The following is a 19,954-nucleotide window of genomic DNA, read 5'->3' as shown; positions in this document are numbered from 1 at the left end:
CGCATGACTGTAACATGTATAACCCATGTCAAATTGCTTGCCTTCTCAATGAAGAGGGGTGGGGAGGGAGGAAATGAGAGAATTTGGAACTCGAAGTTTTAAAAATGAATGTTAAATATTGTTTTTACATGTGATTGGGGAAAAAATACTAAATAAATTTTAAAAAATAAAATTTCCCAAAGCAAACACATTACCTCCCTTTCCTCTTGGCCACCTCCCAAACTCCAGATTGACTTCTTCAACTTTGGGAAATCAATGCTACCATCATTTTCCTAATCATCTATGCCTGAAACTGTCACAAAACATATGCTCCTCTTTCATCCTATGTTAGTCATCAGTTCCAGCCTGTCCTTTTTTCCTCCAAAATGTAAATATTCATACCTTCCTCTCTGTTCCCATTGCCACTATCCTTTTTCAGTGTGTTAGCACTTTATGCTCAGGTTACTGTGATACCTTCTTCTGGTCTCCCTGATTCCCATCTCCCAACTTGAATCTACTTTCACACCTCCTGCCTGAATAAATTTCCTTAAACTTCACTCTTGTCACGTTACTCTTTTGCTGACGGACATACAATGATTTCCTACCCACTACTGCAATAGCAAAAATCCTCTGTCTGGTTTTCAAGGGTCTCCATAATCCGAGTTCACTTGAACCATAATGAACATTATGTCATAATCTTAAGAGGTAGCTAGATGGTTCAGTGGGTAGAATGCTGGGCTTAGAGTCAAGAAGACCTCAGTTTAAATCCAGTCTCAGACACTACTTAGCTGTGTGACCCTGGGCAAGTCACTTAACCTCTATTTGCCTTACTCCACTGGAGAAGGAAATGGCAAACAACTCCAGTATCTTTGCCAAGAAAACCCCATGGAAAGCATAGTTCACAGGGTCACAAAGTGTCAGACTCAACTGAATGACTGAAAAACGAATTCCTCAGCATACCCTCTTCCTCCATCAGGTTAAGTCATGCTTCCTCTACTCTGCCTATTTATCGGTATCCCTACCTTTGAAGACCCTCCTCAAAGTTAGCACTCGATTTAGACCAAGGACCTAGGTACAAATGCCAGCTCTCCCACTTGCTACCTGTGGGACTTAGGCAAAGCTGTTAACCTTTCTGGCTAGTTTAATCATCTATAAAATAAAAGCGCTGGACTACGGTGGCTTTTCAGGCCTCTTCCAGCTCGGAAATCTAGGATCCTAAATTCTAGTAAGTCCGTATGACCCAGCTACTCCAACATGTTTTTATCCCACCATGAAACTGGTGTATCCTCAGCAACACTGTTCAGCCTCTGCTGCTCTAATTGCTCCATGTTTCTGTCTTCCCAGTGAGATTATGAAGTCCAGAATAAGACTACACATTATACTTCCCTTGTATAACATGCTGGGCACATCATAATCTGCCACATTTATTAAAATTTGTAAAGCACTTTTCCTCACGACCATACTGTGAAGGTTAATGAGAGTAAATTAACTATTTACTGATATGATCAATAGGTAGGGAAGAGGCAATATGTGTGGGACATTAGTCTTTGCTTAGAATGTAGACGTGACTTTGGCAGAAACTACCCCAACAATAATCGTGGAAGCTCTCTTCCCCCAACTTGTAACTGTTCAGTTTCACTTTCCTATGTAAATCAATCCCATTTCATTTATGTGGCTCCTCTTGAGCTCCCAAAATTTTGACTTCTTGTCCCTGGGATGGACTGTGTCAAGGTCGTTTCCTGAAAATGTTTTTTAGGAGGCAAAGGAAAGATAGGAGGATTCAAATGGCAATTCAGAATAAGCCAGAAACCATTCTAAAATTCCATACCATCCCTCAGGTCTGAACCACAGGTTGTGTTCAAGTAGAACAGGCACAGGTTATCATAACTGTAAGGATCCCTAGGGAGCCAATTATTAGTCGGCATCATGGGAAAACTCAGATGGCCCATTGTTCAGACTAGCAGAGGAGCCCTCTCTAAGTCAGAAAGAGACAGTCAATTAAGCGTATTAGGAGGAATTGTGGAGAAAAATTGAGGAGGAAAAGAAAATGCCAATGGGGAAATCAAAGCTCAGAGACAGAATGCAAACTCCTTGGGAGAAGAGACTGTTTTTCTTTGTATCTCCAGCATCCTGTACATAGTAAGTACTTAAATGCATACTAAAAATGAAATCCATGGGGGAAGAAAAACAAACCATTAAGAAGGAAGATGAACTAATGGAAAGGGAGGGAAAGAAATAACAAGAAAACAGTAAGAGGAATTGGCTACTATAGAAACCCAGAGACGACTGATAGGAAAACTACAGCAATGAGAACACTGATGAGCAAAGGGAAGTGAAAGAAAATGTCAAACACCAGGATTCTTCTATTTGGATCATCCATCGCCAGTGGAATTTGCCATTGCTTTCTTCCCCTGAAAGGCCTCTACCTAACATCTATCCTGACTGAATATAAACTCCTTGAGGGCAAGGGCTTTCTTTTTGAGTCTTGAAGTCCCTAGTACCTACTACAAAACTTCAAACATAATAGGCTCTTAATAAACTGCTTGGGGATTAATTTCTCAGGTTAGCTTCAGAAGATACATTCCTGGGCTAGGAAAAAAATTCTACACGTATTCTTTCTCTTCCACGGAAAACACTGGAACACCCACCCCCAATCCTTCACCACAACACTTAACCCTATTCTCTACTAAGGCATGTTCTCTCCCAGGACATTGATTGTTGAACTCTCTTCACCCAAACCGTCCTTTTTACTTTCATGATTTTAGGGAATTTAAACATTTCATGGCTTATGGTCAGGAACATCTTCATTTTCTTCCTGGAAATTGTCTAAAGACCACCAAAATAGCCTGTCCTTTGAGGATAAGACTTATGACATCACCTACCTTATCTCATTTTCTCCACAAAAGGTTTAATACAATTAAGAGCCAGACATGAAAGAAATTTGACTTTATTATACCATGTTCATAGAAGGTAAAAACATTCCTTTTAAAGGCTTTGTGATAAGTCCAGTGTGAGCAAGACAGGTATTGCGCTTACCCATGGACCTTCATAATTGTTCTAGCCTCAGTATATGCTAGTCACGGACACAGAATAAATCCAATTGCTAGGATTTTTATCAGAACTTTCCAGGTCATTCTAGAAAGACAATACAAAGAAAGAGCCATCAACCCAAAGCAAGGCAAAGGAAGCAGATCAATACTGGCGTTGAAGAGGGTAGATTTATGGTTCTTTAAAGATGTGTTGATCATTCTAATGCACCTTCTTCAATAGAGGACAGGATGCTCCATGACTTAATCGGGACAACTTCAGAGGAGTGGGGAAGAACCAGTCGGTGACCTCTGATCCTCATCCCCTATGATCCTCAGTAAACCCAGGCTATTCAAATCTTCTTGTCTTGGTGTACCCACACTCATCTTCCAGGATATATGTCCGTCCTCTTATCCAGGAAAAGCCAATTAGAGTTAGGAATTCTTGAAGAGTGCAGGCTTTTCTCCTAAACGGCTCTTCCTCTACCACTATGTTGTTGTAGAAAAGAAAAATAGCCTAAAAATCCCTGCCAAGAGGGGGCTGATTTGGATCTCCACATCCTCTGCTGCTTCTCTCACTAGCCTGGAACTTCTGTGATGCTGTTTCCCTTCGGTCTCTGGACTACTGAGTTCTCTCTTTTGAAGCGATTCGCCAAATTCCCTCTTCCGGCAGCCACTCTTATTAGAGGAAATGATACTGTTATCAGTCTTGAGTTGTTCATGTTCTTTTCAAACTGCCTTCCAGGAAAGCTTCAGGTTTGTCTCCAGAGCCTCGAGTGGCCCAAATACTCCAGCTGCGTCCCACTGGAGAAGGGCGACAGACACGGCATATAATCTTTTCCCACTCTATCCTATTTGACCACAGATAACACAGGCACAGCAAATCAAAACCTGGATATATGTGCCAAGGAGTGTTTACCTTAGAAACAGGGAGGACTCACCATAGAATTCTTCTCTGAGGGGGACGCTACAGAGTGCACCTGCTGTTCTCCCTGTTGCCCCGAGACTCTGGAGAAGATGGAGGAATGTCTTTTCATGGCCTGAAGCTAACTCAGCTTGTCTGGACAAAATTCTCCTTACCTGCAGTTATTCTCTGAAGCAATTTCTTCAAAGTAGAGGTCTGTCTGATGATTCAGGGAAGACCAATTCCAAATAAAAGCTCTTCTGCTAACCTGCCTGTGTTGAAATTGCAAACCATTCTAGCCTGTGTGAGTTCTCTGGTGACTCATAAGACGAGAACTTCGAGAAAAACTTTCTCCGCACTGAGAACATTTATAAGGCCTCTCTCCAGTGTGGGTTCTCAGATGTCGAATCCGATTGGAGCTGTGAGAAAAACTGTCCCCACATTCATGACAGGTATAGGGCTTCTCTCCTGTGTGGATTCTCTGGTGCCTAATGAGGTTGGAGCTGTGAGAGAAGTTTTCCCCACACAGAGGACATTTGTAAGGTTTTTCTCCTGTGTGTATTCTCTGGTGTCTGGTGAGATGCATACCCTGCCTGAAGCTTTTCCCACATGTCAAACATTTAAAGAGTTTCTTCTCTCCTCTCTGGGTTCCATGATTTGTGATGAATGTTGTACTGTTACTTACTGTTCCTCCACATTCAGAGAAAGGGTAAAATCTCTCTCTCTCATGGGTTCTCTCATGTATGACAAGATGTGAACTTCGAGAGAAACCTTTCCCACATTCAGAGCATTTATAGGGTCTCTCTCCTGTGTGAATTCTCTGGTGCCTAATAAGGTTAGAACTATGAGAAAAAATTTCTCCACATTCAGGGCACTTATAGGGTTTCTCACCAGTATGGGTTCTCTGATGCCTGTGAAGGTTTGAGTTGCAAGAGAAGCTTTTCCCACACACATTACACTGATAGGGCTTCTCACCTGTATGAGTACGCTGATGTCTAGTCAGGTGTGTGTTCTGACTGAAGCTTTTTCCACACTCAAGGCACTTGTGGGCTTCCTCTCCCAGATGTACTCTATGAGGTGGAATGAAATGTGGATTCCCACTAAAAATTTCCCCACACTCTAAACCCATACAGAGTCTCTCTGTTGTATGGGTTCTCTGGTGCCTAATAAGATTTGAGTTGTTAGAGAAATTTTTTTCACACACAGGACATTTATATAATTTCTCTCCTGGCAGAGGTTTCTTTGGTCTTATCAATTCATTGCAACCCAATGCCCAAGCTGTGGGTTTTCCCAGTCTCTCCTCTGGGGAAGGATTCCACTGTCCTTCTGATTTTCCCTGCTCAGGACTCCAGGGAACCTCTATTTCTGAATGTCCAGAGGGTATTTCTTGAGCCTGCTCTTCATTAAAGTGTTCAGAAGGAAAATTCTCTTCCTTGTTTTCTTTTTTCTCTTCTGCTGGGATAAAGGAAAAACCCAAAGAGAGTTTCATCCCTGGACCACAGGGAAAGAAAGCCAATGAATGGTATCTGTCTGAAATATCCTGAATAATATACACATCAACCATTGAATGCCCAGAAGGGGCTAATTCTGCTTCAACTTCCTAAGGGGTTCTCATTAAAAATTCCAGGAAAGAAATACTCTTGATAGAAATCATTATATGTTTTTTAAAAAAGAAATCATTATATGTAAGAACAAATTAAGTGTTGACAAATTAAGATTCATTTAAGGAGAATGACATTAAGCCAATTAGCACCCAGGCCAGCCTCACATTTAATTTTAAAGAGATAAATTCTCCTTGCCAGGCTTAATTTGTGACCTCCGCCCTTCTGGCTCATGTAGAGTGGATGTAGAGGGGACAAAGTACACAGATTATATTCTGTCAGGTCACTAACTACCTTCTTTTTAGTAGCAGCAGAATGGCTTTACCACCTAAGTGCCCTAGGAATTATGCTCAAGGAAACTTTCCCATTTGTTAAGCTGTTCCTTTTTACTCCTCACCTGTGTAAGGGATTCTGGAGCTCCCTTGCTCCTTGGTACTCTGGAGATTGAGATCCCATGACTTTTCTTCTTGTTCTACTTGGGTGGCTGAGTCTTGATTGGGAATCTGAGATTCTGTTGAAATAACATGCAAAATAAGTTCTTTCCTTTAACCCCTAAGAATCAGTACAAGGTAGGCATGAATGTAAGGTACCTCTGAGAAATTCAGTTCATGTATACTAGAACAATGACTGGGATTCCCCATTATATATACTACAATCTCCTTTCTGTTAAATTTCAAGGCTTTCAAAAACACTAAATGTGTGTAAACTACATGCCAAAGTACAGAGAAGTGACAATAAAAGCACACGGGGAAGATGCTGAAAGAGTAGTTGAGACAAAAAAGGAAAAGTTTTACCTTGGTATGACAGGGTAGTTGGCAGACTAGAATATTTTCACTTATTGGTAACAGTAGTGTGAGGGCCAGTACCTTTAAGAGCTAGATTAAAATATAAAAAAACCTTGACAGGAGCATAAATTGAAAGTAGAATACACAAGAGACAGCACAGAGAGAAAAACTCATTGTACAAAATGGGAGGCTACTGATTTTATCCAAGGATGGCGCCCCCCCCCCCCAAATTATCTGGGGTTCATAGCAGAAAAGTAGAAAGGAATTATCACAGGAATGCTGTTTAAAAAACAACATGAAGTTAGCTGCCAGGATATAAAAATTGGATTACAAGATGCAGAAATATAGGATGTGGTATCCTATTGTGCTATAAGAAATGATAAGCAGGATGCTTTCAGAAAAACCTGGGAAGACTTACATGAACTGATGCAGAGTGAGGTGAGAACATTGTACACAGTAACAGCAATATTGTATAATGAGCAACTATGAACGACTTGGCTATTCTCAGTAATACAATGATCCTATATAATCCCGAAGAATTTATGATGAAAAATGCCCTCCATCTCCAAAGAAAGAGCTGATGGAGTGTGCATACAGATGGAAGCAGACTCTTTAAACTTTATCTTTATTTGTTTTTTGGGGGGAGGTGTTTTCTTTTGTAACATGGCTAATATGGAAATATGTTTTGTACAACTGCACGTGTATAATTTATGTCAAATTGCTTGCCTTCTCAAAGAGGGGAGAAGGGAGGGAAGGAGAATTTGGAACTCAAAATTTTTAGAAATGAATGTTAAAAATTGTTTTTATGTGTAATTGAAAAAAATTAATTAAAAAGCAAGTTTCATTAAAAAAATATGCACTATAGAATGAATCCCTTCAAATTTCATCATTGCCAAGTCTTTATTTAGAGTGCTGTGTTAAATGTTGAACTCCACACTGAAATAAAGAAAGCCCAGAAGAAAACAACCAAAAAAGCCAGCAACAGGTACTCTACAGAAATATTCATCTAAAGATGTAGTTCATTTTAAGCAAACCCGACACATTAAAATAAAGGAGTAATACTTCACTTTACTAAAAAAACATGACCATAAAATTCTCTTTAAAAAATTTCCCATCAGCATATTTAAGGTAAAAATTAGGAACATAGTAATGCCTAACATGAGGCACACCTGTATTTGGTCTGGCTGAGACAAGATGCTTCAAATTTAGAGGGGACAGTAAATAATCAATTCAACAGAATTTCAGCTTCCCCTAGGACCATGCTTATATAGTAAAGAAAATGCCGGGGGGAGGCTGAAATCTACAACATCCTATCAACCTCTGTTGCAACAGTGGCCAGAATATAACCGGGGACACTTCCCCCAAAGCCAACAGGGATGTCACGGGAATTGGAATGAACAAAGAACGTGGCCCAAGTTCTTTCTACTGTCACTGCATTCTACTCAATGCAGTTCTCCCAATCTCCAATTGTATCCCCAGATCTAAAGGAAAACGTTGGCTGCACACTTTATTGTCAGCAATTAGGCACTGTGTAGAAGAATGCAGAAACACTTTTGAAAGGTAGGATGGCATAATGAAAGAGAGAGCTGGACTTGGAGTTAGGGAGAACTTGGGTACAAATTCCGCCTGACATCTACCAGCTAGCGGTGTGGGAAAGGGCAAATCACTTAACCTGCCTAGACGTATTTCAGCTGAAAAATGAAAACCGTAATACTGGTACAGAGCCAACAGCTCTGAAATGAGAGGATCCGAGTCAAAATCCTGTCTTTGTGTGGCCGACCCAAGTCCAATTCTGGCCTCAGGCCCTCACTAGTTGTGTGACCCTAGGCAAGTCATTTAACTTGTCTGCCTCAGTTTCTCATCTGTAAAATGGGGATAATCATACTATTCACCTCATAGTGTTGTTGGATCAAATGAAATATTTGCAAACCTCACAGTATTCTAGAAATGCTAGCTTATTATCATCATCAATTTAGTATTTATTATAATGTATTAATAATTAGTAGTGGAATATTATATTATTTTTCCCTAAGGTCAGACAGACACCATGTAGAAGAGTCAGTGTTCTAATCTAGGTGCTCTTTCTGCTGTACTGCACAGCAGCTGCCTGCCACACAAGAGCCAAAGTCAGAAGAGTTCATCTGGCCTTGTAGTTCCTACTCCAGGACTACTCAGTTTGGTTCTGCCCTCTATCTGACCCAAACTGTATACCATATGGAACTTATAAAAGTGACCTGGCTATTCAAGGGACAGGTTTTATTACTGGTTAAGACGTTCTTACCTAATGCAAGCACATTCTCATAATTCTCCTGAATGGCTTCCCTGGAAAGGGGCTTCTTACTGGTTTCCTGATGCCCCCATTCCTCCTGAGAGAGGTACACTGCCACATCCTCAAAGGTCACAGGCAACTGAAACAGCACAGAGATTCCTTCTCAACACCTACTGCTCTAAGAACACAACTATTAAAATGTAAAAGAAAAACTAGGGACACTGAGGGCAGGATCCACATAGGAATCATACAAAGTCTATGCTTGTCATGTGGAGGCAACAAATGAAACAGAAAGGGTATGCCCTCATCCAGAATTTCTACACATGACTTGCTATGGTGCCTCTGAAATGATAACCTTCAGGCAGCAGGAAGAACAATGGGGACCGCCATTATCACCTGGGACCCGGCTGTCTCTTTGTCTTCAGGGCCTTCTGCCTTTGAAGGAAGGAGAGAAACCCAGGGAGTAGATGATGCTGAAGGAGACAAATCAAAGGATCAGTATGGCATTCTTGTTCCTATTCTGATGCTATGGTATTCACTACAGAGAGCTAACTTCTCCCCCACTGCTCAGTTCCTGAGAAACAAAGGCAGGTACACAGTCAATTGGCTCCAAATTGTGTTCTGATTGGTTCCATAAAGCCGAGGCATACTTGTAGAACTTCCTACAGCTCCTGTTACTCCTTTCTCCCTATCTGCTCAGCCTACAACTCTCCATGAAACATGGCTTCCCTTTTTTCATAGAAGAAGGGATCCTAGGGCAATTCCATCCCTTCTCAAGCTGCTAGAAATAAAAACCAAAAACTTGTACAGCTATGGCCACTCAAGTCCTCAAATGAAACCTTCAAACTCCTGCTTGAGATCATATTGACTATAGGAATTTGTTCTTTTTTGCAGCCCATTCCCCCCTAATCAAAGACAGGCACTATCAATGTATACCCCTCTTAGGGGGAACCATAAGCCCTTTGTGGTTACTTTTTCTAACATCCCCCCCTGCCCAAGGAGTTCTCTCCCCAGATGAATTTCTGCTCCTCACCCCTCTCCTTCAGGGGTTGGGGCCCCCCTTTAAGGCAAGGGCCCAACAGGTCCTGTAGTCCAAGGCAAGGGCTCTGCTCAGTCTCCGATGGCTCCAGCTTGAAGTTTGGTAGTTCCTGTGCTGCTTCCAGGGGTGAGGTCTCCTCCAAAGGCACCGCCTGTCCCCGCCCATGGATTGTGACCTGGGAACCAGCCCAGATCATTCATCACCACAACAGGCCCCAATGGCAAGTGCTATCACTACTGGATTCTGAGGGAAAATCCTTAATAATAAACTACATGGCATACCTCATGAAAAGAAAGGGTGATGATTTGAAGGTTTTTTGACTCCCAAGTGTACTGGAAAACCACACAGAAGGTACTGAAAGAAATGCTGAGACTGAAACAGACCTGGCCCCAGTTTAGAGGTACTGTGTCATTTTACTCTACACTGTTCTCATTCAAACCCTCCACGACCTCACTGGCTGCTCCCATTCTAGCTTCCTCAGTAAGTCAGCCTGTGTGGCCTTGAAAGCTAGTAAGCCTGAAGTGCCAAACTGGCTTTCCAAGTTACCAGACCAACTGGGAAGGAGTGTTGCAAAAGGGAGAGTGGCCAGGGTATCAATGTTTGGCATGGTGGAAAGACCAATGATCTTAAGTCAAAAGAATTAGGTTTGAGTTGTAGCTCTGCTACTTACTAGCTAGGTACTCATAGTCAAGTCAGAGTCAGTCGGACCTCTCTGAACTTTCGTTTCCTCATTATGCCATCGACACCCTCACACTGTTGTAAGGAAGGTGCTTTAAACCTTCCTCGTCTTGCACAGAGATGTGCTTCTGCAAGTACAGCCTTTTTCCAGCCTGATTCCCAGGAGGCCTTCCTGCTCCTGAGGAGCTGAAGCCTCACAGTTCACAGCTGAAGTCGTCATTCAGCTCAGGGTCTAGCTCACACAGGAGCAGGCCTTACTCAAGGTTTCTTGCCTTTCTCTGTAAATATGCTCCTGAACAGAAATATGCAAGAAAAGCCAGCTTCTTCCCAGGAAACCTTAAAGTGCAATATAAGTATCAGCGACTCATGAACAGTAATTCTTCTGCTTTTCTAGGTCTGTCTCCTGAAAGCTACCAGGGCCAATGTGCAAAACACTAACTGCAATTAATAAAAACCTCACATTTACATAATACTTTACAATCCTCCAAGGTAGATAGTAAAGGCATTTCCCCACCCTGTACCCCCAACATACTTTACAGATGAAGAAAATTCAGAGATGTTTAACAACTTACCCATGGGTCACACAGCTAATGAGCGCCAGAGCTAGAAGTGACTCCAGGTTTCCTGACTCCCAAATCCAGTGCTCATTCCACTACACAATGTTATCTCTAACATGACTTCCTGGGGAAATTAAACTGCCTTATGGCCCAATCTCTTATACCCTATCAAATGTCATATTAGAGCTTTCTCACCTGCTGCCTGCATCTTCCCTCTTCTCTTTGCAATTCCTCCACCAGAGTCACTGCCTCCTCCCCGCTCTCTGGATGTTGCTCCCGTACCCTGGCCTGGATGTCCCCAGGGAGGATGGTCAGAAACTGTTCCAGCACCAACAGCTCTAGGATCTGCTCCTTGGAGTTTACCTCTGGCCTCAGCCAACGATGGCAAAGCTCCTGGAGTTGGATGAAAGCCTGTCGAGGTCCAGCTGCCTGTTGGTAGCGGAAATGCCTGAAGCACTGGTGGGAGGTCTCAGGGCTTGTCCCATGATCCTGTACAGGGATTTCCTGCCCCCAAGTACAGTCTTCCTCCAGCTTGACTATCAGGAGCCCCTCCTGCTCCTGAGGAGCTGAAGCCTGGCAGGCCACAGCTGAAGTCATCATTCAGCTTAGGGTCTAGCCTCAGCCCCTGCTCCAAGCTTCCTGCCTGTTCTCTTCAGATCAGCTTCTGGACAGGAATGTTGAAGAAGAGCCTCGCTTCTCCCCAGGAACGCTAAAGGAGGGTGAAAACTGTGAGAAAATGACATCCAGACTCCCCTTTCCTCCTGTCCCGGCTTCAGTCACCAAGTCCCAAATCACAGTCCTGGCTGGGCAGACTGTCAGCCCAGGCGCCTTCTTTCCTGCACAGCGAGGAGAAGCCAGCCCTTCTAACTCCAGCGCTCTGGGTCGGGGCCAGAGGCAGCGCCCACCCCACCTTCGGCGCTCAGCGCTCCCGAACCTCCACTTGGAAAACCAGTTTAAGCAAAAAGGATCGAGAGCCTCCCGTCTGGGGCTGGGGGCGCCCGGAAGAGACGAAAGCTCTACGCGCTGGAAGTTTAAATGGGCTGTTATTGTTATCAAGGAATGCGCCGCAGGATCTTCCTTCGCCCGGCAAATGAGAGAGCCTCCGGGGCACTGGGTACAGGAGATGGGGTGAGGGAGCTCGGAGTGGGGCGGCCCCAGAGATACTGCCCCGCCGGGGTGTCCTCCCCGGCCTCCGCCCCTCCCCCCGTATCGGGGGTGCTCCTCGGGCTCCCCTCCAGCAGCGGTGCCTCCCGGCCTCCCCGCCCCATCAGTGATGACCTCCCCCTCCCTTCATCCTCAGGAAACTGCCCCTCCCACCCCAGCTTCTCTTTCCCCTTCGCCACAACGGCCCTGGGGAGGAGAGCGGGCCACCCTCCACAGTTCTCCGTCCCGCCTCGCCCCAATGACTCCGAGACCACGGCCCAGAGAAGAGAAACCGAGCTATCCCCAGCCCCTAGGGACTCACCCACTCGGGCCGGACCCGGGGAAGCCCGTCTGTTCCCCGGACTCCCACTCAGCTCCCTGGCCGGAAATCCAGCCAAGACACTCAGAAGCGCCTCCAATTCGAACGGCGCATGTTCGGGACGAACTTCTAGGACTACATTTCCCGAAGGCGCCAGCGGCGGACGCATTGGCTCATTTAAGTGACGCGTCTCATCGTCAGCTCTGGTGGCCAACGGGAGAGCTAGATTGGCTCGCGGAGTGTGTGTGGGAGGGAGGGATTCAGGTCGGACCAATCAGAGAAGGGGAGGGGGAGCGTCTCGGTGACGAGCACCACGAAGGCGGGTAGTGCGGGGTTCCGGTAGCAAATGGGTAGGGGGAAAGGGAAGCCTAGAGGCTGGAGGCTGTGGAAGCGTCCGGGACAGAGAATGGCGACTGAGGGACAGCCGAGCGATCGGAAGCTAGAGACACAGAGGAGCTGATGATAAGGAGGAGACAAAGGAGCCCGACACAACTTGAGCGGAGGCACTGCGGTCCGCACAAGGAATTGTTGTTGTCCCACCAGGGAAAACATTTGCCCGAAGGGCAGGGCGACTAGTCCGTTCCCCTGGCGTCCTCCCTGGCCAGTGTGCAGCAAATAGTGCCCTTTGTGGTTAAACACAAAACCGTTATTCGTGGCCTCGGTGCGGCTGGTGCAGAGGCTGGACGAGCTCCTCCTTCAGATAGATACTGGGATCCTACTCCCTTTGAGGAGCAGGGAGGCGACGGACCTGCGATGTGACCGGGTTAAGGCACTTCCAGTGAGAGGAATCTCTCCACCTTCTCTACAATTGATAGTCTCAGACAGTTGCCTTGCCGACACTGAGAGCTCAAGCCCCTTGCTAAAGGTGCTCCAGCAGCTTACGTTCCATTGGGAGGGAGACCGTATAATAAATACCGAGTAATTTCAGGAATGGAAGAATGCCAATTGGAGAGAATCAGGAAAGGCCTCGTGTTGAGGAGGAATCCGAGGAGATGGAGGGGAGGAGAGGGTACGTTCCAGACATCTAGAACCTCTTACGCCAAGACACGGAGACGTGTTGTATGTGAGTGGATGGGTCTCGCGCTATTTTGACTAGAACAGAGAATATGTAAAGGTGAGAAGAATGAATAGATAGGAAGGGAGACGGGAGCCAGGTTGTGGAGGGCTTTAAGTGCTGAGCTAAGGGGTTAGTATTTTATGCTAGAGGCAGAAGGGAGTCATTGAAGATTGTTACGCAGAGCATGGCGCGATAGTCAGATTTGTGTTTTAGGGATTTCAATTTGGCAGTTGTGCGGAGTCTGAATCGGAGAGGAAAGAAACTAGAGGCAGAGAGGTCAATTAAAAGACTATGTAGTCTAGGCAGGAAGCGATGAGGCCCTGAACTAGGGCTTGTGAATAGAGACAAGAGGAAAGACACAAGATGTGAAGATCTTATTGAAAAGACAAACATTAAGTGTTTAGTGCCAGGTATTGTGCTAATTACTGGGCACACAAGAAGGGGCAAAAGATAGCACCTACCTTCGAGGAGCTTACAATCTGATAAAGATACAAAGGCTGAAGCAGAAAAAAGAGTGTTAGATGATCAAAGGTTACAAACCCGGATAACTAGAAGCGCAGTGGAGGCCTCAGCAGATTTGGCAAAACTTGGAGGAGGGATAGAAATCAATCAGTTCCCTTTTGGATATGTTGTTTAAGTTGCCTACTGGATATGCAGGTGAAGCCTTTCAGCAGCTGTTGATAAGGCAAGCCTAGATTTAGTTCAGGAGGAGGATTAGGTCTGGATATATAGATTTGTGAGTCATCTGCATAGAGATAACTAAGGGAGAAGATGGAGTAAGACCAGAAAAGAACTTTGGGGAACATCACCACTTAGTGGGCGAGAGGAAGATGATTATCCAGCAAAGGAGACTCAGAAGGGACAGGCAGACAAGTAGGAGAACCAAAAGGGAGTAGTGCTATGGAAGCCGAGGAGGGAAATGAAGGAAGGACTGCCTAGAGGGAAGCGGTAGTTGACTTCAAAAGCTTCAGAGATATAAAAGAATGAGGACTAAGAGAAGATCTGGATTGAGCAATGGAGATATTGGTACCTAACCTTGGAGAAAGGAATCTCAGGTTGTTGGTGGGGTCCAGAAGCTAGACTGCCAGGGATTCAAAAGTACCAGAACTGAACAAAAACTTTGAAATGCAAACAACAGGAATCTTCAGAAAAGTAAATATGTTTCTTCAAATGGAAAAGAACTATATAATGATGATATTTACATTCTAATAGAAAAAAGTGTACTTTCAGAACCTATTGTGTTCAAGGATCATAAACAAAACACTAAGAAGATAATAACTTGGCTAGATTTGTACCAGAAGTGCAGGGTTGGTTTAATACAACAGAACTATAAGCATAATGACCATATTAGTGACAAGATTAATAAAAACCATATGATTATATCAGTAGATCCTGAAAAGGCTTTTAAGAAAATTTAATACCTGTTTCTGTTAAAAAATACTAGAAAGGATAGGAACAAAGGGACCTTTCCTCAATATAGTAAGTAGTGTCTATCCAAAATCACAAGCCAAAATTACCTATCATGGAATAAAGCTAGAGGTCTTTCCAATAAAATCAGGGGTAAGGCAAAGTTGTCCATTATCACTGTTATCATCTAATATATTCCTAGAAACGCAAACTATAGAATCAGAACAAGAGAAAGGAATTGAGGGATATAGCATTGGAAAAGAGAAAAGAAAACCCTCATTTTTGCAGATAGTATGATGATCTCTCTAGAGAATCCAAAAGAGTCAGCTAAAAATAAAAACAAATTTGACAAAGTTGTAGGTTGTAAAATCCTACATAAATCATCAGTATTTCTGTATAGTAGCAAAAAAAAAAAAAAAGCAAAACTTCCCAAAACAAGTAAGAAGAGACAGAGGAGTTCTTTCAAAACTACAGAATGTATAAAATATTTGGGAGTTGATCTACCAAGACACACAGGAACTATATGAATTCAACCATACAAAAATTCTTTATAGAAATATGAACCTAAATAATTAGAAATAGTAATACCTCATGGGTAGGCCATACCATTAGTATAATAAAATTACAATACTACCTAAATCACTTTATTCTATTTATATTCTATTTATTCTCTGCCATAACAAACTACCAAAAGATTACATTGTATGGGTAGCAAAATAATGAAACTCATACATAGTATAAATGAATAGACAATAAAAGCCTTTATTTAGTACTTATTATATTCCAGGCACTTTATTAAGCACTTGGGGTATGAAGAAATGAAAACAAGATGGTTCTTACTTTCAAAGATCTTACATTCTAATGGGGGGAAAAAAGCAGATAAAAGGGAGTTGTAATGGGATCAGGGCATTTATACCTTCAGTGGCAAAGCTGTAGGTGTCCCGGGAATGTGGTAGAGGCCAGGTGCTGGGCAAGATAACACCAAAAGTGACTTATCGGAGCCCAAAGTGACCCAGTGGCGCTCTTATTCTCAGTTGTGATGACTACCTAATTGGAATGCAGACCATGTGCCTAAAGGGACATGAATCTCAAGAATCTCAAGAAAAAATTTAAAAGTGGGAAATTAGAGGAGCTAAGTATTACCAGATCTCAAGATATCCTACAAAGCAGGAATCATCAAAACTTATTTGGTATTGGTTAAAAAATAAAGTCAACCAGCAGAATAGAATACTAGAGAAGCAAACAAATACAGTGTTGGCATGGTGTTTGAACCCAAAGACCCCAACTCCTGAAGCATACCTTATGAACAAAAATTGCTGGGAAACCTGGAGAGCTGACAGATATTAGATATATAGTGGGAGCACCGTATTAACAAAATTAGTTCCAAATGAATATACAACTTAGATATAAAAAGTCCCACACCCTGGTGCTAATGATTGAAGACCTAACTTTCCCACACCCTAAATGGTAGGTCCCCAGCCCTCAGGGTCCTGAACAGTGTATATGTACTGGAATGTTAGCTTAGCATTTGACTTTTGGGTGTACACTTATTGAAAGAGTGTTGGTGATGAGACTCTGGGTGACAGCTGAAAGAACCCCATGCCCCGCCCCACCCTCAGCTTTGGAAAACCCAGATGTTGGTGCTTCTCTGGTAACTATGTATTGTGATTTAATCAAACAAGGTCTGTATGTTGATATATGTATGTTTAAAGTAAGATTGTTAACCCCTTAAAGTTGCTTTCCTTAGAAAAGCAGATCAAAGAAACTGTACAAGCAGCCCTCCTGTGTGCTGGTGTTATTGGCCTTACACAGCCACAGCAGCTGCTAGAAACATTGTTGTTACAAATGAACAACCTTAATTCCAGTAAACTGACGATGGAAACACATTCCCCACCTCCCATAACAAGAGAGGTGATGGACTTAGGATGCAGAATGAAACATACATTTTCTTACAAGCCAAGGGTGGGAGTTTGTTTTACTTAACTGTGCATAATCGCTATGCAGGCTTTCTTTTTTCTTTTTTTTTTAAATTGGAGTGGAGCCAGAAAGAGATGGGGTAGTGATAGAATAAGGAAGAAAAAAAGAAAGAAAGAAGAAAAGATCATTGAATAATTCCCCCCCAAAATGAATTAAGCCCACAAAGACTTGTGGATAAACAGAATTACTTTGAACATTCTGTGTTAAATTTATTATATTATTATTACTATATGTTAGTAATAATATATATACACATTTAAAAAGAAAAGCAAGCTGAATGAGAAACCTGAAGTTTAACATACATTCCTTTTTCTGTTCTACTGTATATATGGAAATACCCTTTTTTTGGTCTTTGTTAAGTTCAAAAATAAAAATAAATTTAAAAAATAATTGGGAGGAAGGAGGAGGCAATGAGTATAGACAACTCCAGGAATCTGGCAGTGAAAGGGGAGCAAAGACAAGGATTGTGAGGACGGAGGCACAAGCTGGGTATGCCTGGGTATGTCTCCTAGATGTACCTCAGGTGTCACTTGGAATTCTGCTTTCTCAGCACATCTTGTATTCAGCCTATGCCCTCCTTTCTGTAAGCTGATGTAGAAGCCAGCTGTCACTTTGTTATTTGGTAAGGGGGAGAGATACGTGGAGCTAGGTGGTGGCTAGAGTGCCAAGCCTGGAGTTATGAGTTCAAATCCAGCCTGAGACATTAGCTGTGTGATGAGGGTACAGTCTCTGGGAACCCCCTTGAATCTGGTCCCCTGTTCCTGGTTAAGCCCTCCTTCACTGTGCCTTGACAATTTCATTTACTCCCAGGGCTTCTGTCACCACCTCTGTGGAGATGATCCACAGATCTAAATCCCAAATCTAGTCTCTCTTCCAGACCCACATTTCCAGCTTCCTAAAAACTGTCCCTGTGTGGGTCTTGCCAACATTCTCAGACTAAAATTCTTATTTTCTCCCCTAAACATGCTCCTCCTCCTTCTGGCTTCATTATTTTGTTCTGAGGCACCACATATAGCTCCATCTATCATATTCATAACTTTAGGGTTATTTTTGACTACGTTCTTTCACCTTTCATATACAATCAGTGTTACCAAGTCTTATCTGTTACCTATCACATAATAATCCATTACCAAGTCCTCCACATCTCTTATCTGTCCCCTCTTTTCTGTTCCCACTAACATCTAGGTCAGATTTTCATCACCCTTTCTCTGCCTGTAGGAACCTGCCTTGTAGGAACCTCACAGGTATTCCACTTTCTGCCCTCCTTGATCTGCCTTCCTGACGCCTGCCACAGCAGTTGGTCCTATGGTATGAGCATCAATCCCTCTACCCTGTTTCAACAATTTGGCTAGCAGCTGCTGTGGGGGTGAAAAGCCAACACAAGCCCAACAACAGGAATGCTGCAAGCACAGGTTCTTTTGATCTGTTTTACTAAGGAAAGAAACATTAAGGGGTTAACAATCTTACTTTAATCCAACATACAAATACCATTCACTCAGCTCAGGGGGAAAAACCAGCACCCTGAGCTTCAGAACAAATACAAACAGAGCAAATAAACATGAATCAACAGACAGATTTCTGTCTGGTAAAATCACAACATACAGTTACCAGAGAAGCATCAACATCCGAGTTTTCTCCAAAGCTGGGGAGCTCATAATAACGGCTGGCCCAGAGTCATGCGCCATTCCTATTGTGGCCCTCTGGGTTTACATATCTTGTTCAGGTCAAAGGTGAGTCACACATGTCACTCACCCACGCGACCTAAAAGCACTACAAAAATGCAACTTAAACCTACCTGGTCTAAAATCCTGTGATGTCACAAACAGGTCACTCACACCCATGTAAACTAGGCTTTCCCTTGAGTCAAGGAGGTCATCAAGGACTCCTAATTTAATCAAGGAAACAAAGGCCAAACTCTTCAAGGGCACTTGGTTGAATAAGTGCTAAGAGCCCATCTTGATTGCCAATACACACCCCCACTTAGTTTTCAAGGTTCTCTATAATCTAGTACTTGGTACCACCCTGTCTTTCAAGGTTTATGTTATTTTCTTTCATGAGAAACTATTATCCTACCTAGATGACTTTCCTTATGCTGTCCCTGTGCATAGAATGTCCTTTCCTTGTTAAATTCCTATTCATCCTTTAAATCCCAACTCTGATGGCACCGCTTCCATGAAGCTTCCCTAGTCCTTCCAGTTAGTAATGGCCTTTGTTCTGCTACTCTTGGTGCCACAAGCCACTAGTTGTAAAACCTTGGGCAAGCCATTTTTTTTCCCTGGGTCTCAGATTCCTCCTCTATTCATTTAGGGCTGAATTGGATAGAGTGACTTAGTTTATGTATCACTGGGTATGGCCTCAGACACTAGTTGTGTGACCCTCCGCGCACCATTTAACCTGTTTGCCTCAGATTTCCCATCTGTAAAACGGAGGTAGTAGTGGCACCTAACTCATACTGGGTTGTTGTAAGGATCAAGCGAGATGATTATAGTAAAGGACTTGGCATAGTGTATAGTAAGTGCCTCATACCTATTAGCTACAAATCCTGCCTCCGATACTTAACTTGGCAAAATCACTTAATCTTTGTTGGCCTCAGTTCCCTCGCCTTGGACGGCCTCTGGTCTTAGAACTTCACCGGCTCTGAACCTCTCAGCTCCAAAACTTGCAATTCCACGTCTATGAATCTGTCATCTCTAAGGTCCCTCCCACCTCCGAATACTGTGATCCTCGTTGGCCAACGGCAGAGCCGGGTTAAGAAGATCTAACCCTTATTGGATGATCTTGGCTCAGGGGCGGGGAGAAATCCTTCGAGTTCATTGGTTTGGATTGGGGGACGAAGAGACGTCGTTCCAGACTATTGGCCCACTAGAAAAAGGGAGCCTGCAGCGCGCGGCCTTATGGGAGATGTAGTCCTCCCAAGCCTGTGTCCCTCGGCCCTAGCAGCTGTGCCTGCAGCTTTTAGGGATGATGAGCTGGGGATTCCCGGGAGAACTCTCTTCCCTTTCGGAGCCAGGGGACCGGACTTCTCCTTGTTATGTCGCCAAGACTCTGGGTGTTTGCTTTCATTCTCGGTTTCTTCTGCCACAGCCTTTCTCGCCCCAAATTAGTTTTAGGTTTTAAAGAAAAGGTATAAAAGAAGCCAACACCTGGCATATTTGGGGGCGCAGCGCTGGTCAGATGGACACCCATCCCCAAAAACCCCAAACACTTGGAAGT

The 19,954-nt window shown here is 43.5% G+C and overlaps 1 protein-coding gene across 1 annotated transcript; it reads right to left on the bottom strand.

Moving 5' to 3' along the window:
- Positions 1-2,910: 2,910 nt before the first annotated feature.
- Positions 2,911-12,412, bottom strand: ZNF263 (zinc finger protein 263). Its single transcript, XM_036737700.1, has 7 exons — positions 12,304-12,412; positions 11,034-11,547; positions 9,598-9,778; positions 8,961-9,037; positions 8,577-8,703; positions 5,908-6,021; positions 2,911-5,361 (listed from the first exon to the last, which is right to left on the bottom strand). Exons 2-7 carry the CDS (start codon positions 11,436-11,438, stop codon positions 4,205-4,207), a joined length of 2,061 nt encoding a protein of 686 aa, XP_036593595.1. The 5' UTR covers positions 11,439-11,547; positions 12,304-12,412; the 3' UTR covers positions 2,911-4,204.
- Positions 12,413-19,954: the final 7,542 nt, after the last annotated feature.

The sequence above is a fragment of the Trichosurus vulpecula genome, chromosome 9, assembly GCF_011100635.1.
Source record: "Trichosurus vulpecula isolate mTriVul1 chromosome 9, mTriVul1.pri, whole genome shotgun sequence".
Lineage (NCBI taxonomy): Eukaryota > Metazoa > Chordata > Mammalia > Diprotodontia > Phalangeridae > Trichosurus > Trichosurus vulpecula.
The sequence above is the reverse complement of the archived record's forward strand: the minus strand, read 5'-3'. Positions and strand labels throughout refer to the sequence as shown.